The sequence below is a fragment of the Ischnura elegans genome, chromosome 11 (genome assembly GCF_921293095.1).
Source record: "Ischnura elegans chromosome 11, ioIscEleg1.1, whole genome shotgun sequence".
Lineage (NCBI taxonomy): Eukaryota > Metazoa > Arthropoda > Insecta > Odonata > Coenagrionidae > Ischnura > Ischnura elegans.
In genome coordinates this window covers 95,401,908-95,425,689 of record NC_060256.1, presented here as the reverse complement: position 1 = coordinate 95,425,689, position 23,782 = coordinate 95,401,908, and the positions used below count along the sequence as shown (strand labels likewise).

At 38.5% G+C, this 23,782-nt stretch overlaps 1 protein-coding gene across 1 annotated transcript in view; it reads right to left on the bottom strand.

The window, feature by feature from the left end:
* The window catches only part of LOC124167513 (NADH dehydrogenase [ubiquinone] flavoprotein 1, mitochondrial), a 52,621-nt gene that overhangs the window by 6,306 nt on the left and 22,533 nt on the right, over positions 1-23,782 (bottom strand). The window contains exons 7-9 of the mRNA XM_046545445.1: positions 11,834-12,066; positions 6,354-6,562; positions 3,392-3,501 (exon numbers count right to left, since the gene is read on the bottom strand). Of these exons, the coding sequence (XP_046401401.1) occupies positions 3,392-3,501; positions 6,354-6,562; positions 11,834-12,066 (552 nt within the window). The remainder of the gene's footprint in view (positions 1-3,391; positions 3,502-6,353; positions 6,563-11,833; positions 12,067-23,782) is intronic.

Sequence of the window (23,782 nt, the reverse complement as noted above, 5' to 3'; positions counted from 1 at the left end):
GACTGAAAGAAAGAACCGAACTAATGAGAGCATCAGACCTCTCCTAATGATACTCATTAGCCTTCTTACAACTTATCCTTAATGCTTCTAATTAGTGATGGGTCGATTCCAAAATTTTATCGATTCCGATTCTGACATTTTGATTCCGATTCTACCGATACCGATTCCATCGATTCTGATGCCATAGGCTCGAAGAAAAATATCACTTAATTCCAGGCAACAAGAAAACCACTTTAAAAAATATTACTCTGTGAAAGAGTCAGTTGACAAAAGCATCTTTCAAATAATCACTATGTAATTAAATTATAATAGCTTTATTTCAAAACAGAACATACCTGAGTACAGAAAATTTCATAGCTGTAATAAAGATTACATACTACGTATATGAATCATGTAATATTTGGCCCTTTCAAATTCTCAAGCAGAAAAACCAATTATTCTACATGCTCAGCCAGCAGGTTTTGACGTCTCCATGTTACAGTTATACTGCCTGCCTGAAAATTGCCTTTTGCTACACATGTGTGTTATTGGGCAAGTACTTTCCCACCAAAATTGCAAGATTTCGGAGACTTTGGAATTTTTATTAAAAATTATATCAACGATTTTTTGGATCTTGAATCTTCATGGAATTCAAGTGGTCGAAGCGAACAACTATATAGAACTAAACTTTAGTTTTGTAGAGCCAAAAAAAATGCTATACTTCTCACGTCATTTAATCAACCTTAAAATCTCTTGCTTTTTTTAAGTTCAAGAAAGAAACTAAACGCTACAAATGAATATCACATCGGATGGTCGCAGTAATAAAAAAGGCTAAAAGAGCCTTGTGGTGTGAAAACTCCCCCTACCGCGCGACTCACCTCGGCGAAGGTGGAAAGGGAAAAAGGGTATCGGTTGTTGCCTTTCACGGAAATAGTTCTTTTTTCTCTATCTTAAGCATGCTGACTTAATCTCTTCACTTTACTTCAATACCCGAGGCATATTTCTTATGCGTGGGATGGTTCCAAAAAAACCCAATCCTTAGTATTTTCACTCGAGTAATGCGCTAAATGGTCAAGTCGATCTATATATAATCCTTTTTAACATCCTCAGTTTAGTGTTTTAAGTCTATAAAGACGATTATCTATGCTTTAAATGATGATTTTCAAGACTAATGTTTTAAAAAACTTGAAAAATCGGCCTCAGTTACCGAGCCTTAAAGTTCCGCAACGTGTAGCTCAGCCTTGACGCGCGATTGAAAAATCGCTCTTATTTCCTTCGTCGCAAACTTTTTTTTCAAGATTTCTTATTAGTACTCTTTAGAAATCTCTACTTTATATTGTGATTCAAATTTTCCGAGTTATATTTTTCGTAAACGAAAGATAATGTCTACTTTATGTCAAATTTCACGTGAAAAACGGGTCAGCCATTTTGCGTTGTAAAACCCGACAGATGAGAGCCAAAATCTTCGAAAGTAATTGAAAGTATAGGCAAAGCACCAGATCAAAGGAATATTGCGTTTTATATTCCATAAAACTCACACCAACGCAAAACCACTTGGATAAATTCAAAGATTTTTTGAGGAAAAACGATATCTCGCGTGGCATTGAAAAATTGGTCATGCGTGGGCCTCTGTATCATCCCTAAAGGGTCGTATTTATGTGAAATGGCATATAAAGCAATATTTGGTAATGATTTATGAGTATTTACGCTGAGTTTCAAGTCTCTATCCCCAAAAAGGTCATTTTGGACTTTATTCCAGCTTTTTCCGATTTCAGACCAGTGTGCGCCGGGTAGGAAGACGATCGGCTGCTGCGGCTGCCGTAAAGGTATTCGGCGCCCACGTCGACAACTATATAGTGTATTCGGCAAGCTGAAACTACCAGGCCAAGGCATTAGAATGACTTATCGGCTTTAAAAACTGCATTATTACATGAGTTTCATGATAGCGCTTCCTGTCGGCAGATTGCTGGACCTACTAGCCTCGAAAGCACTGAAAACTTAACTACTCGACTCGACATTCGTAATGCGACTCGAAACGCTCGAGTCGAGTACCAACTACTCGATCGACTTGAATTTTTGAGTACTCGCACATCCCAAGAAGATATGTGCTTTGTTATTACGATTACGTGGCGCGAAAATTCAAATGACTGTTGGAAACGCGGTCGTTTATTTTGTTGTTTGAAGTAATACTGGAATCGGAATCGATTTTTCGCCTTGGCAAGTACTCGTTTACGATTCCGGTTCTTGGCCGAGAATCGAGGTATCGAAGAATCGAGGAATCGAACCGACCCATCACTACTTCTAATATGTAGTACTGCTATACTTACTGGCCGTTTTACACATTATTTGCCTTTTTGTAACTTAGTAGCATTGAAGTCCAACAATGCCCCTGGACCCTACCTTGCCAGCTCCATCTAAGAAACTTAAAGCAAAAAATATTCCCTAGCCACCCGTCTTAGAAAACATTTTCTTGAGATTCCACTGTCATTCCTACGGTCCCCTTGGCTAGCAAAACAAAACACAAAGCTAAGGGATGTGCAGGTGAAGGAGGGGGAAAGGTAGAAGACCTTTTTCAGGCAAAGAAGACACATACTTTATGAAGACTACAAAGATGATATTTTCTCGAGTGTCCTTCAATGCCCCTAGCCTCCACTTTCTCCTTTACAGGGTTTCTGCCCTTTTTAGAGTGACTACCCTTTCCCTCACAGTGGCTTTAACTAGAAAGTGATCAGAGTCACAGGTAGGCCTTCTGCAGCTGCGGACATATATGATTGATGATGAGTGTCTGCCTTTGGTCAGAACATTGTCTATCTGCGTGATAATTCCTGACCCCAGGGGTCTCCATAAACCCAGATGGATTCTTTTGTGTGGGAAACTGGTACTCTTAATTACTAAGTTATTTCTAGAGGCAAACTGTTTTAGAAGAATGCCATTTTCATTGCTAGTCTGGTGTAGTGAGTAGCGTCCCGAAATTTTGGAGCCGACAGAATCCTGCCCCACTTGTGCACTTAAGTTCCTGGGAATTATTATCATATCATGATTTTGTATCTATGACAGGATTCTCTGTAATCCATCGTAAAATTTGTCTTTCTCAAGTTCCTCTTTGTCCTTCATAGAGGCATGGGCTGATATTAGGGTAATCTTTCTAAATCCACCTTTAAATCTTGCCTTGCAAAGTCTTTCATTGATGGGCTCAAATTTTCACAGGCTTTTTGTAACCCACAGATGAAACAAGTATGTCTTTTTACTGTAAAACTCAAAAACATTCATTTACCACCATTTTAGCAAAGTACTGATACATAATTAGATATAGTAAGGACATCCAAGGGATCAATAGACCCCAAAAAGAGTCTTTCTACAGGTGGTGGCCACAGGAGGTGTCGAAACCAATTGTCAGAGCAAGGACACATACCTGAACAGGCCACGCCGCTCCATCACCAAGCGCGCAAATGCTGTGTCCCTCGATCTGCTTGCTTATCTCCCAGAGCATGTCAATCTCATCTGGCTTGGCATTCCCAGTCACTGCAAGACATTCACAATTTCACATCACTCTCCAGGCAACAACATAGAGCAGAAAAGACATACCTTGATTCCTTTGCGGACTGGCAATGCATATCATGCCGAAATTGCACAGATATCTTTCAGAGCAACACTGAGAATATTTATTTCCATAGAACCACACTATATTTCAACAGACGGAAACAATAAATAAGGGAGACATTTTACTAAACGGATAAGTACTGTCATTCCGCCTAAAGTCGGACAGGGGGTGTGAAGTCGGACACCGAGCAATTCTGATTTAGAAATGATATGGAATTGTTTCTGTTTGGCCCACTAGCCGCGATTGCTGTAATGTGATCGCGTATCACATAATGTTTCCTTTTGGAAGCATTCACAACACCGCCTCTCTCCATTTAATTGGGGTCAAAGTTGCAACGAGATTAATTTCAGAAAAAAACTGGAGAAAATGTCGCTGTCTAACTTTCACATGCGACCTCCGTCAATGTAGTTACAATCAGTATGAAGGTGAGTATAATCCTGAAGAAATATATTCTCTTTAAGTATACATTATTTACAATGCACTCAAATCTAAATTATGAGCGTCAAATAAATTTCCCATCCTTCCTTCTTGAGTCGGACAGCGTGCGGACATATACCCGCCAGAAGCCGGACAGAGCAACGCCAAGTGACGGGAGAAGTGTACGTGTGTGTGGTTTGTGTTTTTTTCGCCACGGAATTGAAGTGGTGTTATTTGGCCCAGAAAATGGATAAGTACCGTGATATTGAGAAGGCACTTGAGGAAGTTAAATCGAAGAAACTTTCAATCAGAGCTGATTCCAAGAAATACCAGATCCTGAAGTCAACTCTTTCTGATCATGTTTGTGGAGAACATCCTGACAAGCATGGAGCTCAGAGTGTTCAATGAAGAAGAGGAGGCAATTGTCTGTGCAAATCTGACTGAGGTTTCGGAATGGGGCTTTCCATTTACAAAATTTGATCTTCGTATATTGGCCAAACAATATCTGGACAAAGCTGGACGTTCTGAGCCACGATTTTAGAATAATTTGCCTGAAGAAGAATGGGTGGAAGGATTTCTCCACAGAAATGCTGAACTCTCTTTGCAGACTTGTAGAAATAATCCCGCAAGGAGGTCTAAGGTAAGGTTACGTTCTATTATTTTAATTTCCAGGGCAAGTTTTGATTATTTTGTGTTTTTCAAAGTTTCCTCCAAAACTTCCGTTCATATTTACAGGTTGACGCTCAGAAATGCAAACAATATTTCAAACAGCTGAGAAAGACGATTGACGGGGTCCCTCCATCCGTCATCCTCAACTATGACGAGACGAACCTGGGCGACAATCCTGGTGGAAAAGAGTGCATATTCAAGAGGGGTACTAAATATCCTGAGCGTATTTTGAACTCATCTAAGTCTTCCACTTCCACCATGTTAGCAGGAACAGCAAGTGGGCGAAAATGACCATTGTATGTGGTGTACAAATCAGAGAAAAGGTGGGATATATGGACTCTAGGGGGCCCCAGAAGTGCTAGATATAAAAAAATGTGTTTGAATATAGTCCCCCCTTTACTTTTACCACAGGCATTTTTGGAAAAAAAGGGGGGACCATATTCAGACATATACGGTAATAGGTCAGCATCCGGATGGTTAGACAAAATTACATTTCTTGATTGGTTTTCAACCATCGTGATGCCATGGGCAAATAGCCTCATTGGCCCAAAAGTGGTGATTGGTGATAATTTGTCCAGCCATTTATGCGCAGATGTGATAAGAATGTGCGAGGAAAACGACATTAGATTTGCGTGTCTCCCTCCCAATGCCACTCACCTGCTCCAGCCATTGGATGTGGCATTTTTTCTGCCACCTAAAATGGCTTGGAGAGAAATTTTAACTGAATGGAGAGCAACAGCCGATAGAAGACTCATTACTCTCCCCAAATATGTTTTCCCTTCTCTCTTAAAGAGATGGTGAGAATGGGTTGAGCCCAATGCCACTGCTAATCTTATGGCTGGTTTCAGAACTTGCGGCAATCACCCATTATCCCCGGAGAACGTTCTGAAGAAGATCCCCAGTGGATTAGATACTTCGAATATTAATGAAAGGAACTTGACTGTGCAACATGTGAGAGACTCAGTGATGGAACTATTGGAGAAAATGTGATACGGAGGCCAAAAGAGTAATGCCCCTCCAAGAAAAAGAAAAATGAACATGGAGCCTGGTAAGAGCATCACATCTGCCGACATTTTGAGGAAACGTCCGGAGGAAACCGATTTGGGCACGTCGGGTGCTAAAAAGAGCAAAAAATATCAAAGATCAGTGCAAATTTCTCATTTTAATGATTCAATGTAAGAAGGGGAATCGTCAAACGCTGTGGTAATAGAACTTCGTGTGGAAAAGGAAATAAGTGTTTTTGAGGGACCAGAAGTTGGAGAATTAGTTAAATTCCAGAGCAAGAAAAGTGTCAGTTATTATACTGCATGTGTCAGTGGGTCAGTCAGTCAGGGAAGGTGTTGAGGACGAAGAACTAGAAATTCGATTTGCACGGAAAATGGGAAAACATTTTAAATGGCCGGACACAGATGACAGGTGTTTAGTGGATTTAATTCAAATTGAGAAGAAGCTAAATCCCTCACACGAGGTAAAAATAAGCAAAGAGTGACCTCAATTTTTTGGAAAATTGCAAGTTCAATTTTTCTGGAAAGAAACATTCACACTAAGTTCATCAATGGGAGCTACTGAAATTTTGGCTAGGTAAACTTTGCAATCAGGAGAGTCTACCATACAGATGCAAATCAGGGAGATTGAGAGAGTCTATTGTACAGCTACAAAAACAAGGAGAGGCCAGTGGGTAACTCACCAAATCTGTGGATGACCTTGTTCATCCAGGAGACGCCCTCTCGGCACGGCGTGCACTGCCCACATGACTCATGCTTGTAGAACTCAATGAGGCGAGCAATTGCCTTCACTATGTCCGTCTGCTTGTTCATCACAATGACAGCAGCTGTGCCAAGACCAGTCTGGGCAGCCAGCAAGCCGTCAAAGTCCATCAACACTTCATCACACACACTGCAAGCACAGGAACGCACGAATTAAAAAGCGATGTACAAGCTGTGGACATTTTTAATGCCATCACTTAGGAATAGAACCAATCCATTGGCAGTTTGAGTTGCTCAGGTGCATAGCTTTGTTTACATTTTTAAGCCCTGGACATTGATCAACCCAAAGTACTGGTTAACCAGAAAGGTCTCAGGCTTTTACTATTGTTTTCTTAGCACATTCCAACTTGCTCTTTGCAGTTCTTTCTTATTCAAAAATGCCTCTTTGGCATAAGTACAGTAAAACCTCTTTACATCATAATGGAGGGGACCAAAATTTGGGCATTTTGATGTATGGAGGTTCACTATAGAGAGGTTGTAGTGATAGGCACCATTTTATTGATAAACCATAATATTAATATATTTAAACATACACGCATGCATTAGTGAACATATATTTACAATTTAATGATTACACAAAGGTAAAAGTAACTTGTTCAAGAGGGCTTTTTAGGAAAGAAATTAATTATTGGGTTTGCTTTAACCTTTTTAAAACTCTTTCGGTATAATGTTTTTAATTCTATTGAATACAATCATAATATGATCGCATTCCTCCATGCTTAATAAAAACAATTTAATTATGTTCAATAAATCCTCAACCTCTGTTTTGGTGGGAACTGTAACTGACTCTTCATTACTAACATCTTCCTGTAAATCCATCTCTTACTGTATCCTGCAAGATATATACATCTCCTTCACCACTATCTTCCAACTCATATGAGGAACAAATGAATAAATCATTATCAACATTTACAAAGTCTTCAAATGTTGAATTTGTGTCAACTATTTTGTTGATTTTATCGTACTCTGTAGGTTCATTATCAAATATCTCACTTTCCTCCTGTTTGCTACCACCCGTAATTGATGAAGCATTTCTCAAAAATTGAGGAAAGGCACAGCCTGTGCATGGTATGAAGGATGTTCCATGAGTAGAGATGGGTCAAAAAGAACCGAAACTGCCAAAACGAACTGTTCACTGAAATGAACCGGTTCGAAAATGAACCGTTCTCTAAAACACCCTGTTCACTGTTCATGTCGGCACTGCACAATTGCGGCGTACTCGGTACAGTAGGTATGATCATCAAGAGGCATTTTGAACTTCAGCTTACTCGAGCAAGTGCGTTGTGGGTACAACAGATGGCGGTTACGAGGGAGGCCATCCAAGGCCGCAGAAGTGCGTCGTAGACGACCGAGCCCCTCCCCTTCTTTCTCTACTATTCCCCTCCGATAGCCACTGAACGGTTCGTTCCAACTAATATTTGAACTGATATTTAAAATATTAGTTCTTTCGAACCGTTCGTTCCAACTAATATTTGAACTGATATTTAAAATATTAGTTCTTTAGAACTGTTCGTTCCAACTAATATTTGAACTGATATTTAAAATATCAGTTCTTTCGAACCGTTCGAAATATTAGATCAAATATTAGTTTCCTCGGGGCGTTCAGTTGGGATATCGCGTTCATTTTGATTTCGTATTTTGAACATTTGTGGATCTGTGGATGCATTTCCAAAAATATTGTTTAAAACATGATTCATGAACTCAGGAAACGATTGAACTCATGATTGTGGGACATTTTTTTCGGTCCCTTTACCAAGTTGATATTTGGACTTACTTTTTGGTGCCTACGATGAAATTTTTTAATGTGGATGCATCTCCAAAAATATTGTTTAAAACGCGATTCATGAACTTAGGAAATGATTGAACTCATGATTGTGGGACATTTTTTTCGGTCCCTTTACCAAGTTGATATTTGGACTTACTTTTGGGCGCCTAGGATGAAATTTTTTAATGCGGATGCATCTCCAAAAATATTGTTTAAAACGCGATTCATGAACTTAGAAAATGATTGAACTCATTATTGTGGAACATTTTTTTCGGTCCCCTTACCAAGATGATCTTTGGACTTAGTTTTTGGCGTCTACGATGAAATTTTAATTTTTTAAGTGCGCTGTATTGTGCAATGTGGATGCATCTCCAAAAATGTTGTTTAAAACGCCTTACGATACCACACTAAGCTTTCATGTACTCTAAACGTATGATAAACAATATTTTCTACCGAATGACCCTACCTGTTCACTATGAACCGATATTTTGAACTGTTCTTTTTACTGAACAGGATCAAAGTGAACGGTTCATAAAAATGAACAGTTTAACCCACCTCTATCCATGAGCACTTTTAATGTCGTTTTCACTATTCACTCTCCATAAAAAATAAATCACTAGCTGTTTTCGATAATGCCTTTTGACCAAAGAAATAATTCTCTGGTCTAAGGGTCGTAATTTACTAGTAGTGTTTGGAGGGAAGTACACATCTTTTATATTTCTTAACATAATTCCTTCATCCTCTTATTTCACTGCCTGCGTTTTTTATTTGTGCAGCCTAGATATACAGTTTCTTCTGTTTTTCTTCGGTTGTTTAAAATAGATGGTATTCCAAAGGTCACTGCTACATCTTTCTTCTGCCTGCCCTCGTCGATGGCTTGGAAAAATCCTCGGAATGCGGTAATGTCAAGCAGCCGCCTTGTTATATTTGTTGAATCCATCATCAACTTATAATTAATTAAGTAATTTTCGTATGTTTTCATATTTTATGGCAAATAATTGAAAATGCTCCTTAAAATATATTTTAGAAAATTGATTTATCATTCTTGCAACGTATGACATGTTTAAGATTATCAAAAAATAAATAAACACGTGACTATTGCAAAAAATAAACAAGAAATTGAGCGTAATTTTGAAAATTTTGTTGAATTCCCTCTCTCCAAAATACAATGCACGTAGCGTTCCGAAGAAAAACTCTGTCGAGGGCATACAGAAACGCTAGGTCTGCGAAAGGACGTGATTTCCCGGTGAGAATGCTGGGCGAACTACTGCAGAATGCGGCAGCGACGGTAAAAAATTTCATTACTCTACCGCGTGTCAACTAATTAGCTGTCTCGTGACTACGTAGATTTCCGCGGTGTTCAGGTTCCAATTTCTCCATATTTCCGGTGCAACCGCGTCGGTTTGTTGGTGATGACAACAGACACAGCGAAACTGTTGTCATTACCAACAAACCGACGCGGTTGCACCGGAAATATGGAGTAATTAGCTGTCTCCTTCACCTAACATTGTCGCGCATGGAGTGATGTTCGTCAGTATTGCTAGAAATTGACGTCCCGGACTCCTGATGGAAGAGTCGGATTTCGCGGCATAAATACGCACGCAAGACAGATGACTGTCGCTAAGCACAATAAATTGTAAACTACGATCGTTCACGAAAGCATCGAAAAATTACCAAGGCGGCAGTGAGAAAGTGCTACACCGGGAAATATGGGAATAAAATAATTGCAAAATTGTATTTGATTTATTTCGATTCGCAGTAAATTCATGAAATATTTTCATTTTAGAAACGGAAGTAGCAATGCGGTTGAGTAATTCTGTCTCCATAAATGGGAGTGAAGTTAGTTGAAATATTTCCGCCGGCAAGGGATTATAGGCTGCGCTGGTCGCCTCCTTTATTAACTGAACATAGTATGTAAGCACTTACAGGAAAATAAAGCCATAAGTAATAGAAAGCGAGTGCTATCGTGCAATTTTTACCACGATTCGAGAGAAAACGATGCGTTCTGTCTTCATTTACTGTCACTTAAAATGATTAGGATAGTTCGTTGCCTTTCTCTTATTTACCGTTAGGTATGCTCTCGTATGGGACAAAATGGCCCTAGGTAATGGTTAACATGAAAATTGAAGTAAAGTAAAGGTGTAAAAGAGAAGAATAAGCGTGAAACGTTTATCGCTGAAAATGTCATTACATGTTCGTTATCGCGGCTACATTAATGGTCTCTTGTTGTCTCGGTACGAAATGCAGAGGTAGTTAGGCCGTCTCGGGGGTCTCTCGTTGCTATGATATATAGAGGTTTTACGATATAAAGAGGTTCACTATAGAGAGGTTTGCCTATAAATTTACACGTAAATCTGACGGGACCAGAGGGTTGGTACGATGTATAGAGGTTTACGATGTAAAGAGGTTCACTACATAGAGGTTTTACTGTATGTCTTTATCTCTCTAATACTTCTGTGTCGGGTTTCCCCTTATGGACTTGGTCACTCTTTTCTCTTTTACAGAAAATCAAAACTTAATACAGTGCAACCTCGATAAAACGAGACCCCACGGTGCTCAAATAAACACTCGATATAGCAAATTGTCGCTTTACCTGGAGGTGCAGCAAATAATTGCCAATAAATCTATTGCTAACACTTGTATACGAACATGATTGGTGTGGCGACAGAGACATTTCTATCCAATAAATTAAAGTATGAATCCCAACGAAAGGCAATGTTTTTTTGCATCACTAATTTTCCTAACTTTAATAACAAACAAGCCATTGAATTTATAATGCTGATAATAGGCACGCATACAAAGATGTTTTTTCTCGTTAAAAAAAATCGTACATGCTTTTGAAATTCCCTCTATTTGTGTGTGTGGGCTAACATCAAGGAAAAAAAGCATGCTATCTCTAGGGTTCTTAATGTAATGGCTGCAGTAGACAACTTTTCAAACCGGTCTTAAAACAATTATTTTGTCACCCAGGCCCTTTTGTAGCAGCTCACCCAAATGACAGGCAAGTGCTACTTTGGAAACCACTTCATTGCTCGCGGAGTATGTGAATGAATGATAAAACATAACTGGCTTAAATTTTAAGTACCCTGAGGAGTAACCAAAATATTTTCAATGAATTCTTACTTTTCCTCGATTCCCACCGTAAGTTTTTAGGCAAACTTTTTCCTTCCAGAGTTGCACGGTCATTTATGATTTCCCACTTTTGATGGACCACAGTCAGAAGTGCTGATTTTTTAGCCACTTACACCGGCATAAGTAGTTTTGATGACAAATTTTTTTTCCCTAGTTCAAATAAACGAATTCCATTTCCTCCTGGGGACAGAGCCCAATGTTCATAATTTTAAAACATTTCGTATTTTCAAAACTTCGTATTATCGAAGAGTGCCATACATTTGCAACAGGCTTTTTGGCTGGGTCACCATTTCACTACCTTTGATCGAAAAATTCCAAATATGCTGCTTCATATAATCGAGGGTTTACTGTCACCATTTTGTCGGTGGGAGATTGAATTGTGAATGGAGGTCTCATTGCATTAAAACATCCCATCACATTTTGACCACAAGCACACACCGACTGCCATTACACATGTTTTACTCTGACGCCACAGCTGCTGAACAAGGGAGTGACGATGCTAACCTTTTTGGGATGAGTGGGGTGGACGACCCCCCAGGAATTATGGCCAGTAGGTTGTCCCAGCCACCAATCACACCTCCGCAGTGGTCTTCTATCAGCTTCCGCAGTGGTACTGACATCTCGTCTTCCACAGTGCATGGATTTACAACGTGGCCCGAGATGTTGAACAGCTTAGTGCCTGTGTTTCTGGGGCGACCAAAACTTGCAAACCAGGGCCCACCACGGCGACAGATTGTCTGAGAAGGAGAATACATGGAGAAGATGAAAGATATTAGATGTTTTGGGTATGAACCCAAAAAAAATAATATGAGATGAACAAAATGAGAAGATAAATAATTTCATCACATGCAGGGTGACCAAAACTGTTTCTGTACCAATAACCTGTATTTTCCCAATGTTTTCCTAATCAGTTTTCTCCATTATTTACTGGGAAAAATTTTTACTGGAAAAATTACAGGTTTTATTAAAATTTTTACAAAACAAATTTCCAATAAGAATTGACACACTTCTCATCATACTAGACCTTTATTTTTATGAAAAAATATTTTGATAAGAATTAAACATTTTAAAAAGAGAGTACACCTCATTTCCTAACAAATTCTTAGAGTTTGCCTCCTTTACACGGGATGTGCCGGTTAGCAGCACATGTACTCCACTGTTGGATATGATTCCTTATAGCATCAATTCCATCTTCATTTGATCAGAAAGTGTGGCAGAGGGGGCTGAAATACCAACATAAATCTCTTCTTTGTCATAATGGGAAAGGAGAATTCAGCAGGAGAGCACCAAAGGCAAACTGTGCTGCAGTACAAATGACGCTGAAACTGATTACAGTGAAACCTCCCTTAAACAAAACTCAAGGGACCGAAATTTTGCAGTTTTGTTGATCGGGAGTTCGTTCCCCGGAGGTGATACGCACGTTGCATCATCCTAGGGGCACTGAAATTGAAGCAAGTCTGCATGCGTTATCTTCATTCTACAATCGCATACTTCAAAACAGTGCTGATTTCTTCAACTGCAATGCAAATTGCGGGCAATAGACCACATTTAGGAAGCCTCAGTTTGTATTATTCAATCACTTGGCGTGCTTTTTAATCGGTTTTCAAAAATGTATGCTTTGTAGCAGTGAGCACGAGGCGATCCCTTTATTCTCAATATTTGAAATAGAGTGCATGTATTTGTGAGGCTTACACTGAAAAATTAAGAATTCAATAGATATGACCATTAATAATATAAATTTAAGATAACAGCGCCAATTATAGCTTCATCATGAAATTTAGATTGTTCTACTATAACTACGTGAGTTGCAACTTTCGTCGACCCATTAAAGCGCAGTGGGAGGCAGCATTTCTTTATAATAGTCGAATCCAGAATACTCCATTGCAATATTTGCGGTCACAGGCTTCGTAAATAATTCATTGTACTAGCATCATTTCCATCATATTCCAGATAGACAACTGCCCATAAGAAAACATCTTGGAAGGCCTTATGCAGGAGTTCTCGAAGTAAAATACGTCAAGATTTAAAAATACGAGACCTATTCCTCTGTGGAAAATCAACACCACTTCACATCACATTAGGACATCGCTACAGCCGTATGACAAAGACTGACCTTTAGAATAAAGCACTCAATTCAAATAACGTCTAGATATATGGGAAAATGTTGGCTTTCATCGCTTAAGTGCTAATATTTTTATCCAAGATTGCGGCAAATACAAAAATTTCTCCTAGTTCTTAGATGATATTTAAATAAACAATGTAAATGAAACAAGAGTTACTGCTGAATCATACTCAAGATAATTAATAGAGGCAAATTTTGGCTGTCATCTTCTGGCGCGCACATTATATCTTCCGTAATTTAAAGAAGTTATCCAAGATGGTGGCGAGTGAAAAAAAAATGCTTCTCGGAATTTACACGTTGCAATTCTGTTAAGTATCTGAAACAACCGTCAATAGAATGCGATCGAAGCACGTAGCTCTAGATTTCATATCATTGAGCGTATAAATATTGGGACATTGAGTTATTTTACGAAAGTCAGCATTAATATTTTTTGCAATTCGCAGCGAGCTAGGGTCAGCAGAAATACACCACGGAAGGCTATGGTTACGGTGAATAACGATGATTCTGATTGGCTAATTCAGTGGAAGTCTCTGATTGGCCCTCAAATGCTACGAATATTAAATTAATCATATGAAAATAAACATTTCACCAGAAAAATTGGTTATTGAAAGATGAATTTCACTCAATCGCGCCAAAATTTCATTTCGTTCATCGGGAGTTTTTGTAAAAGAGGTGTTCGTTCTTTGGGGTTTTTCACTACCGTGTTTACAAAGGCAATTGGCCAGACCAATAGCATTTGTTCGTTGAACGGAGTTCTTTGTTTAGCGGGAGGTCGTTAAGGTGAGGTTTTACTGTACTATTTTTTCTAAACTTTCGAGAAAGAGTGCGAGATTACAGATGTTTTCCTGAATTTTCCCCGTCTAATTCTGCTGCATTACATTTTCCTATCTTCTCCCTGATTGCAGTCACCATGATAGTACATACCATATTATATCAATATGTACTAACATTAAATGAGATTTTGTCTTCTACACTCGGATTTTGATGAAACTATGTACATATGATTAGTCAAATGCACAATGAGAGCCCAAGTGTTTTCTAACTGATTTCATTGGCAATACAGTTACAGCCTTGCTAACTTTAGAAAGCTTTTCAACTTCTTCCATATGCTTCCCATGGCGCACTGTTTTACAAAAAATTCTTCCTCATCACTTTCTGAAATATTCCTTTTGAAATTGTTTTAGCCGATACTACAAGCAAGTGAATATCTTCTATATTACAGTAAGACCCCTCTTTAACACTTTTGACGGGGACAAGGAAAAAAAGTGTAAATTGCGTGAAAGTGTAAAATCGAGGTTAGGCACAATTTAATGACAAATAACCCCTTTAAATATAGTTAAATGTTCTATTTTTCATACAAATCATGTTCTAAATGTAAGTATAAAACCTTTAATTATGATAACAAAAAATTCTTTATTAGTACTGAACTCTCAGTGATGTAGATCATATTTTCTGATCAGATTTTTAGATCATATTTTCTGATTTCATATATCGGTCTTTTAAATGTTCTTCATCAGCTTTTTCAAACAATTTGCGATTTCTCCCTCATCAACTTCTTTCCATGGTCGTGCTACATAGTGTAGTGCATCTAAAACTGATACTTTGAAGCTCTCAGGGTCCCTCCCACTGTCTATAAGATTGATTGCTTTCTCACTAGAATCCTGCGGTAGTTGGATTTGAATACATGGATTATCCCTAAATCTAATGGCTGTAATTGGCTGGTACAATTTGGTGGGAAGAACACCAGTTTTATATTCCTCAAATTCATATTTTTTGGGTGGGCTGGGCATTGGTCTAAAAATACAATTTTTCGGTTTTGTCCACCCATATTGGCATCCAGAGCCTGCATTTGTTCCTGAAAGAAATGTAACGTCATCCAAGCTTTGGTATTAGCTGCATAGGTTGTGGGATATGTCTTGATATTTTTAAAACATCTGGAATTTTGGATTTTCCAATAACAAATGGCCTTAACTTTTCACTACCATTAGCACCTAACAATACTGTTAAATGAGCTTTGCTATGCTTTCCACTAGGGCAAGATTCACCTCTAAAGTCTTACAGGGAAGTGTATTGAAAAAAAGGCCCGTCTCATCTAAATTGAAAATGTCTTTTGGAGCATACCCTTCTATATGCTCACTTAATCAATGTTTCTTCCACTGTGCCACCGTTAGGGGATCAACACTATTGGACTCATCACAAATTGTTTTGTATGTACAACATTAAGCCTAGTCTTAAACCCGCTTAACCATCCGTTTGAAGCCTTGAAGTCTTCAATTCCTAGCCTCATTGCCATATGTTGCGCTTTTTCCTTCAGAATAACTCCGCTGATGGGTATGTTCGAGGACCTAGTGTACTGAAACCATTCTTTTAAAATTTCTTCTAGTCTATCATATTTCGAGTAGGTACTTAACATATTTTCGCCTCTTTGCACTGGGTCCGCATTCCACTGCACTGGTTTCTATCTTTTTGCAAGTTTTAACAACAGTGTTTAACGTGGACACTGGAATCCCAAGCTCTTTGGCAAGGGAAACGCGTGAGCCTACATGTGAGTCAACTCTTCCCAAAATTTTAATTTTATCTTCTATTGAAAAAGTTTTCCTCTCTCGTTTCTGGGCCATTCCGTATTTGATTCGCGTTTATTGACGCTGTCACGAAAAGAGCAGGGAAAAAGAGATTACGGTTAAAACGACTTAAAAGTTGATCATAGAACTTGACGTAATAATGTACGCGATGGAGAACACCCATTGCGTGGATCAACACGAGAACGACCACGAATAGAAACATTGCGTCTACATTCGTAACTACGGTATTTACAAGTGAAGTGGAAAACCTTCAATATTTACCACCAACAATTGGAATGAAATTTAATCGTCGCAAACAACCTATCTCCAGGAAATCCCACGATCATAAATACTCATGTAAACTCTATGCCCGCGATAGTGGTCAGAAACAGATGAAGAAGGAATTGTTGTAGTATTTCAAAGAGGCCGTATTAATGATAGTGGCGCTGGTGACAGGTATGCCAAAAAGGCAAGGAGGTTGTAAATACAACTTCCTTTCCTATATTTACAACCTTCGTGCAAAAAGGTTATCCCAGGCTCCGATCTCTAAAACTCTTTCTTCTTGATTACGGTGCGCTATCCGCCATGTTCCCTTTGGCGGCCTGGCGTAAATAGCAGGACATTTGAAATTTCGTCAGCGTAAATGCGGGGAAGACTTAACATTGTAGAGATACTTTAATCATCGAGACTAGAAAATGTCGCGAATTGCGGGAAAACGTACATTGCGGGGGTGTAAAAGCGAGGTTCTACTGTATTTCTACTGTATAGATACCTTTTTTTCAACTTATACGCAACCAAACTCTACAAATGAGGTACCAAAATACACAGAATTTATCAGAGAACATGCGACAGCATATCTTACTTCCTAAAAATTGCTAATGTTTCCTGAAATTGGTTTTTATTAAAAAAAATGGTAAATATTCCTGACGTTAACGGCGCAAAAACTGATAATTTTTTCATTTGCAACAATATCTCCCATTCTTTAAATAACTATTAACAAAATGCAGCTGATTCCACATTCAAGTCTCCTGTTGATACGTAAGTATGAGTCATCATGTGGGTTTAACAGAGGATAGTGAAATTACTTCCAATGTTGTGTTTTAAGAGGTCCTCTGACCTCAATTTGTACATGAACATTCCAATTAAATTTGTATATAAGACCCTGCGTTTTTTTTCTACATTTTAAAATTAGAAACGTGCCTATCCCTCTGTGGACCTGCATTGAAAAGAGCGGGGGAAGCCCGCTGGGAGCAGGCGCATCACGCTCGTTATGGATAAAAATGACAAGAGCCCTTTGATTCTCTATTTAACCCTGTAAAATATTTTTATCTTTGATTGAGCAAAAGTTTTTACAAGAAAACATAGCCATCCAATTATCCATATCCACAAATCCAATTATCCTAAAAAAGAATTACATCAATTTTGATGAAGTCTGAGTCATAACAACCTTAAAGTACATAGAAATGTCCTTTCATTTTCAGAATTATAAATAAGTAATGGCTCTTTAGTTCTTTAAAAAAAATTTACAACATTTTTAAGTACATAATTATCTGAAAATGACTGCTGGCGTGCAAACATTTGAATGTAATCCATAACAGATAAGGGTCATTCCATGTCAGTTCACCCAGGCATGGCACCCACCGACTCGGATTTTAATGAAATTTTTGTCACTAGCTACTATCACCTATCTAATGACCCATGTAAAATATTTCCTCTCTCACTCTCATAGTTTGCAAGATATGAGGAGTCGAAGTTTGAGATGTTGGCTCAGAAGTGGTGCTCGTGGGAGTCAAATTCCAGAGTGCAGGGCACAGGGTAAAAATTCATAACTCAGAAACCACATAATATATTTGAATGAAATTTTGACCCCTTGTCTATCCAAGTACATAGCTTCCATAGTAATGTCTTTTATTTCCCTTGCATTGTTATGTTAGCCAAAATGATGTCAACAGTTGTTAATTAGCCGATTTTTTTAGCTCAAAAACATAACTTCATATTTTCAGAATTATCACCAAAAGGCAGAGCAGTTAACTCATCCAATTTTTTTTTAAATTGAAGGTTAATATGTGCTCCAATATACTGTGAAATAAAAATGGTGGTGTTTTGACTGCCACCATGAGTATTTCAGGTTTTACTTTTTTTCTGCCCCCGTGAGAGGGATTTTGGACACGTACTGTAAGATAATAAGTATAAGTGTATCCATACCTTCATGAGGATATATTTGAAATATTGGTCAGTAAATCTAAGACCAAACATGTAGTCTAGTGAATGTGGCTCTTGTTCATACGATTGTTTTTAATAACAGTACTTGGCTTGTGGCAGCTGAGGGGAAAAGAGTTCAAATGGCTCAGAAATGTGAAATGATGCTTTTTTTCCTGGAATTTACCCATTTTTCAAGTGTTTAGTTTATGGAAAAATTGGTATCAAAATACATTAGACTCTTACTGTGCATTAGAGGATAAATGGAAATACTAATTTAAGTAAAATTATTTAAATAATACACTTCAATGTGTTTAAGGCATCTCCTGAACATCTCTGGAGGCTCTCTCGGGCAACTAGACGCATAACAGTACCACCAAGTCCATCATATAGGGATTTTCCATATGGGTGCATAAATTTCACTTTCACATCATGTTCTTCCTCGTGTTTAGAAATCACTAATCCAAAAAAACAGTGGTCATCATAAGCACATGCAATGTACAAGTTTATTAAGATCTGTGAAAAAGTTATTAAATGAGTCCCGCTGAACTGGAGTTGTACAAAGTTACCCTCACTTTCACAGAAGAAGTACGGTCTTCCAGACCCTTGGTGATGGAAGAGCTGGCAGAGCAAATGGTATTACTTATAGATATGCAGTAGGTTGTCACCAATATCCACATTCCTTGATGGCAACTGGAGTATTAAATTTCTATTTCACTTGGAGAGATAATGCTGACATTGTGTGCCCTTCTCCCCTGCCTCACATATGATTGTATTACATGACAAACTTGAGAAGGTAATACAATCCCACCTATTCAGCCTCACTTTCCAGTGTTATTCCATCTCCCCAAGGAATAAGAGAATTAAGTGCAACCTCTACATTAGGAAGAATAAAATGTTTCAATGTATCACAGTGAGGGCATGATAAATCAAAATAGATTCTAGGGTACCACTTTTAGTCTTCTGCCAAATATTCTTGTGTGAAGATGCTCCATGGGTGTCCAAGTTTATTCTGTGTGTACGATCCGTGTATTTTTACCTGTACATTAATTGTGTGTGCAATGAGTTAGGCGAAGCTGCTCATTGTGAACTTCAACATTAAAAAAGGTTGGTGTCTCCACTATGCTTCAAAATGAGCAAATTTTTTAACTGTGCAGCATCGAAAAGTAACTGCATCTGATTGCCTCAAAAAAACCTACACACCAGTGGTGCAACTGAACAAAATTGAGATCATTAGTATACTTGAAAAACAGCTGTTATCTCTCAGAAGTGGTGTACCTTGGGAAGTCCTATCCAATGTCTGCGAACATCACAGAATATACTATCTGAAAAAGTATGAAACCTACCAAATATATTGTCTTGATCCTTTTAAGAGCCACAAGAAGAAAATATCAAAATCACTGAGAAATGCAAGTCTTGAATTTGCAGAAAAGGCCTGTAAAATCCCAACTCTTCGGAAATTAGTGCCAGGAATGAAAATATGCCAGCCATGTAGGGAGGAAGTACAGAAACAATCCAGGTTTGGAAATGAGCTTTCTCATGTTGAAGCAGTAGATAAAGACAGCAATGATAGTATTTTGAAATTTCAAACAACAGTATCCCAAGAAAAATCAACTGAGCTACTTAACAGAACGCTGCAAGATATAGAGGAGTCACCTTTAAAATTTCATGGCATATCATCTCACAGAAGGTCAACCTAGGCTAAAAGGAAAGTAGAGTCAGCATGCAGTAATTTTAAAAGGAAAGTTTAAAGAGTTCTTGATAAAGAATTATCTCCATAAAAGGATGACCCAAAACTCCCAAAAGAACTACTTCAGAAAGTTCATGATATGGATGTGCTCATAGACTTAATCAAACAAAAAGTTGACACATCAAGCACTCATCAAGGAAAGGTATATCTGTTATCATTGGTACCAACTTCATGGAGCAGGAAGAAAGTAATGGAAGAGTTTCATGTGAGTGAGTACACTGCCTGCCAAGCAAGAGAACTTTTCAGAGACAATGGAAAATTAGCTGCTCCTGAAGTGAGAAAAGGGAAGGCAAAAATAAAACATTACAATTAGTTAGGACTTTCTATGAAAGTGATGAGTACTCCAGAATGATGCCTGGAAAGAAAGATTCCATTAGTATCTCCAAAAATGTACATGTTCAGAAGAGATTATTACTTGCTAACTTGAAGGAATTGTATTCCACTTTTAAATTTGACTTCCCCAGAATTAAAATTGGCTTTTCTAAATTCTGCAACCTAGGTCCAAAATGGTTTGTGGTAGCAGGATCTCCTGGAACGCATTCATTGTGTGTTTGCACAATTCATTAAAATGTCAACCTACTGCTTAATGCCTGTAATATAGAGGAAACAAGCCAGGACCTAATTGGTTATTTCGTGTGCTCTAGAAATAATAGGGACCGTATACTGCGACATTGCTCTAAGAGTCCTTCACGTGAAAAATTGAAAAGCTTACTGCTGAAAAAGTTTGAACAATGTGACCCCAGAGATGAAGTTTCATACAGTCAGTCGGTTTCCAAGGACAGATATCAACTGGTGAACTTCACTGCGACATTTGATGAGTACGGATTAACTTTAATTGAAAGAGTGGAAAAACTGGTGCCCCATTCATTTATTACGAAGGTACAGGCAAACTACCTTAAGCAAATGAAAGAAAATCTTGGACCCCATGAAGCAGCTGTTTTCTTTGACTTCAATGAGAACTACTCATATGTTATCCAGGATGAGGCACAAGGGTATCACTGGACAAGTGATAGTTGCACGGTACACCCTGTTGTGATTTATACTCAAGATCACCTGACTAAACAGCTTATTATTTCCAGTTTATGCATCTTGTCAGATGATTTGGAGCATGATGTAGCTTTTTTTTATGAAACCCAAAGAATAATATTTTGCTTTGTTAAGGAAACATTTACTTTAGTCAAAAAATTGAGTTACTTTAGTGATGGTTGTGCAGGACGGTACAAGAACTGCAAAAAATTTCTCAATCTTTGCAAGCATTACCAGGATTTCTCCTTAATGTCATCATGGACATTCTTTGCTACAAGCCATGGAAAATCCCCATGTGATGGAAGTGGTGGTATTGTTAAGCGTTTAGTTGCCCGTGAGAGCCTCCAGAGATGTTCAGGAGATGCCTTAAACACATTGAAGTGTATTATTTAAATAATTTTACTTAAATTAGTATTTCCATTTATCCTCTAATGCACAGTAAGAGTCTAATGTATTTTGATACCAATTTTTCCATAAACTAAACACTTGAAAAATGGGTAAATTCCAGGAAAAAAAGCATCATTTCACATTTCTGAGCCATTTGAACTCTTTTCCCCTCAGCTGCCACAAGCCAAGTACTGTTATTAAAAACAATCGTATGAACAAGAGCCACATTCACTAGACTACATGTTTGGTCTTAGATTTACTGACCAATATTTCAAATATATCCTCATGAAGGTATGGATACACTTATACTTATTATCTTACAGTACGTGTCCAAAATCCCTCTCACGGGGGCAGAAAAAAAGTAAAACCTGAAATACTCATGGTGGCAGTCAAAACACCACCATTTTTATTTCACAGTATATTGGAGCACATATTAACCTTCAATTTAAAAAAAAATTGGATGAGTTAACTGCTCTGCCTTTTGGTGATAATTCTGAAAATATGAAGTTATGTTTTTGAGCTAAAAAAATCGGCTAATTAACAACTGTTGACATCATTTTGGCTAACATAACAATGCAAGGGAAATAAAAGACATTACTATGGAAGCTATGTACTTGGATAGACAAGGGGTCAAAATTTCATTCAAATATATTATGTGGTTTCTGAGTTATGAATTTTTACCCTGTGCCCTGCACTCTGGAATTTGACTCCCACGAGCACCACTTCTGAGCCAACATCTCAAACTTCGACTCCTCATATCTTGCAAACTATGAGAGTGAGAGAGGAAATATTTTACATGGGTCATTAGATAGGTGATAGTAGCTAGTGACAAAAATTTCATTAAAATCCGAGTCGGTGGGTGTCATTTTGAAAATTTCTGGGTGATTTGACGTGGAATGACCCATAAGTGTCCAGCAAAATTATGTGGAAATTGTTCATACAGTTGAGGACCTCAAATCCGGAATCCAGAAAACCAGAAATACGGAACGTTTCAAAATTCCTCTGCCTAGTGTTTCGACTTGCCACCTCATGGCACCACTATCCAAGCCTTGTTCTGGGACGAGTAGGAAGTTAGCAAACGCTATGAACATACGCTAACAACCTAGGCAGGGACACGTAGGGATCTCATATATCGAGCACAAGATCTTGAACGCATTTCTAAATTAATTAATTAATTAACAAACTATAAAAGCATTTGTACAGATTTAATGTCCGTCTAAAGAAGGTATCGATATATATTGCAATGTCTCTTAGTGAATGCTATTAATGGAAGCTATTGACCATGAAGAAAAAGATGTATTTATTGCTTGTTCTATTCCAGTATTGAGCACAAATAGTTTAGGCTGCTACCGTCGTGATTTGACGACTTATTCGGCAAGTTTTTTGGAGATGTTCGACGCACCATCCACAAACAGCTAGACCTCTGTTCCTTATACACAGCAGAGAGGATTGAGACTGTATATTTGCTATCCATCGGTCGCATACTTTATTTGCGAGGTGTACAGTGAATATTTCTCAATTTATGACTGACACATGACAGTATCTACATGTCTAAATGACAAGATGAGCTTTGCTAAGCCGATCAATCAACCGGAGATTTCGTCGCAATTGGGCATATTTACGTTGCGACGAGTCAAGGTCAAACTGGAGGGAAAGGGAATAGTGGAAGTGAATGCTGCGAGGGAAGTGGAAGCAGAGATAGCATGAGTCATAGCCATGCACTTGCCTGCGTAGACAATTTTCCTTAAGTCATGCTTTCCTAAATCCACTGCTGCGCGATGGCATGATTGTGCACCCGTTGTCTTCACGGGAGTTCCCTGTTCCTGTTTTCCAAGCATCACAGAGCGCAATCACACTCAGTGATCATGGATTCGCATCTCGCAGCAGTTACATCCTGGACAACTTATGTGAGATTCGATTACGTGGCGTGGTGCCTGAAAGTGCAGTTTCCGACATCGCACATTGGTTTTGAAGCAATCGTGCAAACCACTTTTCTGAATTCGTGATCTTGCAGCCACAGGTGCGTGGCTTTCAGAAACCAGGTAGCACACGGAGGAGTAGAAGTTCAAGTACAATCACATTTTTGCCACTAAAAAAATCGCGGTGGAGAAAAGAAAGCTCTTAACCCTTTCGAGACGGCAGAGTTTTGGTCTTAGCATGACTGCTGTACTGAGCCCCAAGAGACTCTCCTTTCTTCTGGTACGGAGCATTTTTGGAGGACATTAGTTAAGAAGGGTCTCGCAAAACCTTTTTCGACCCCTCCCTACTGGGACTCTGCATTATCTCGGACTCCGAGAATAGTTGTGCTCCCTCCTTTCCGGGTTAACCCTACCCTACCTGCGGCATTGGTTTGCGGTCAACTTATGCATTGCTTATATGTATTTAGCAAATGGATAATTGTCACTTGC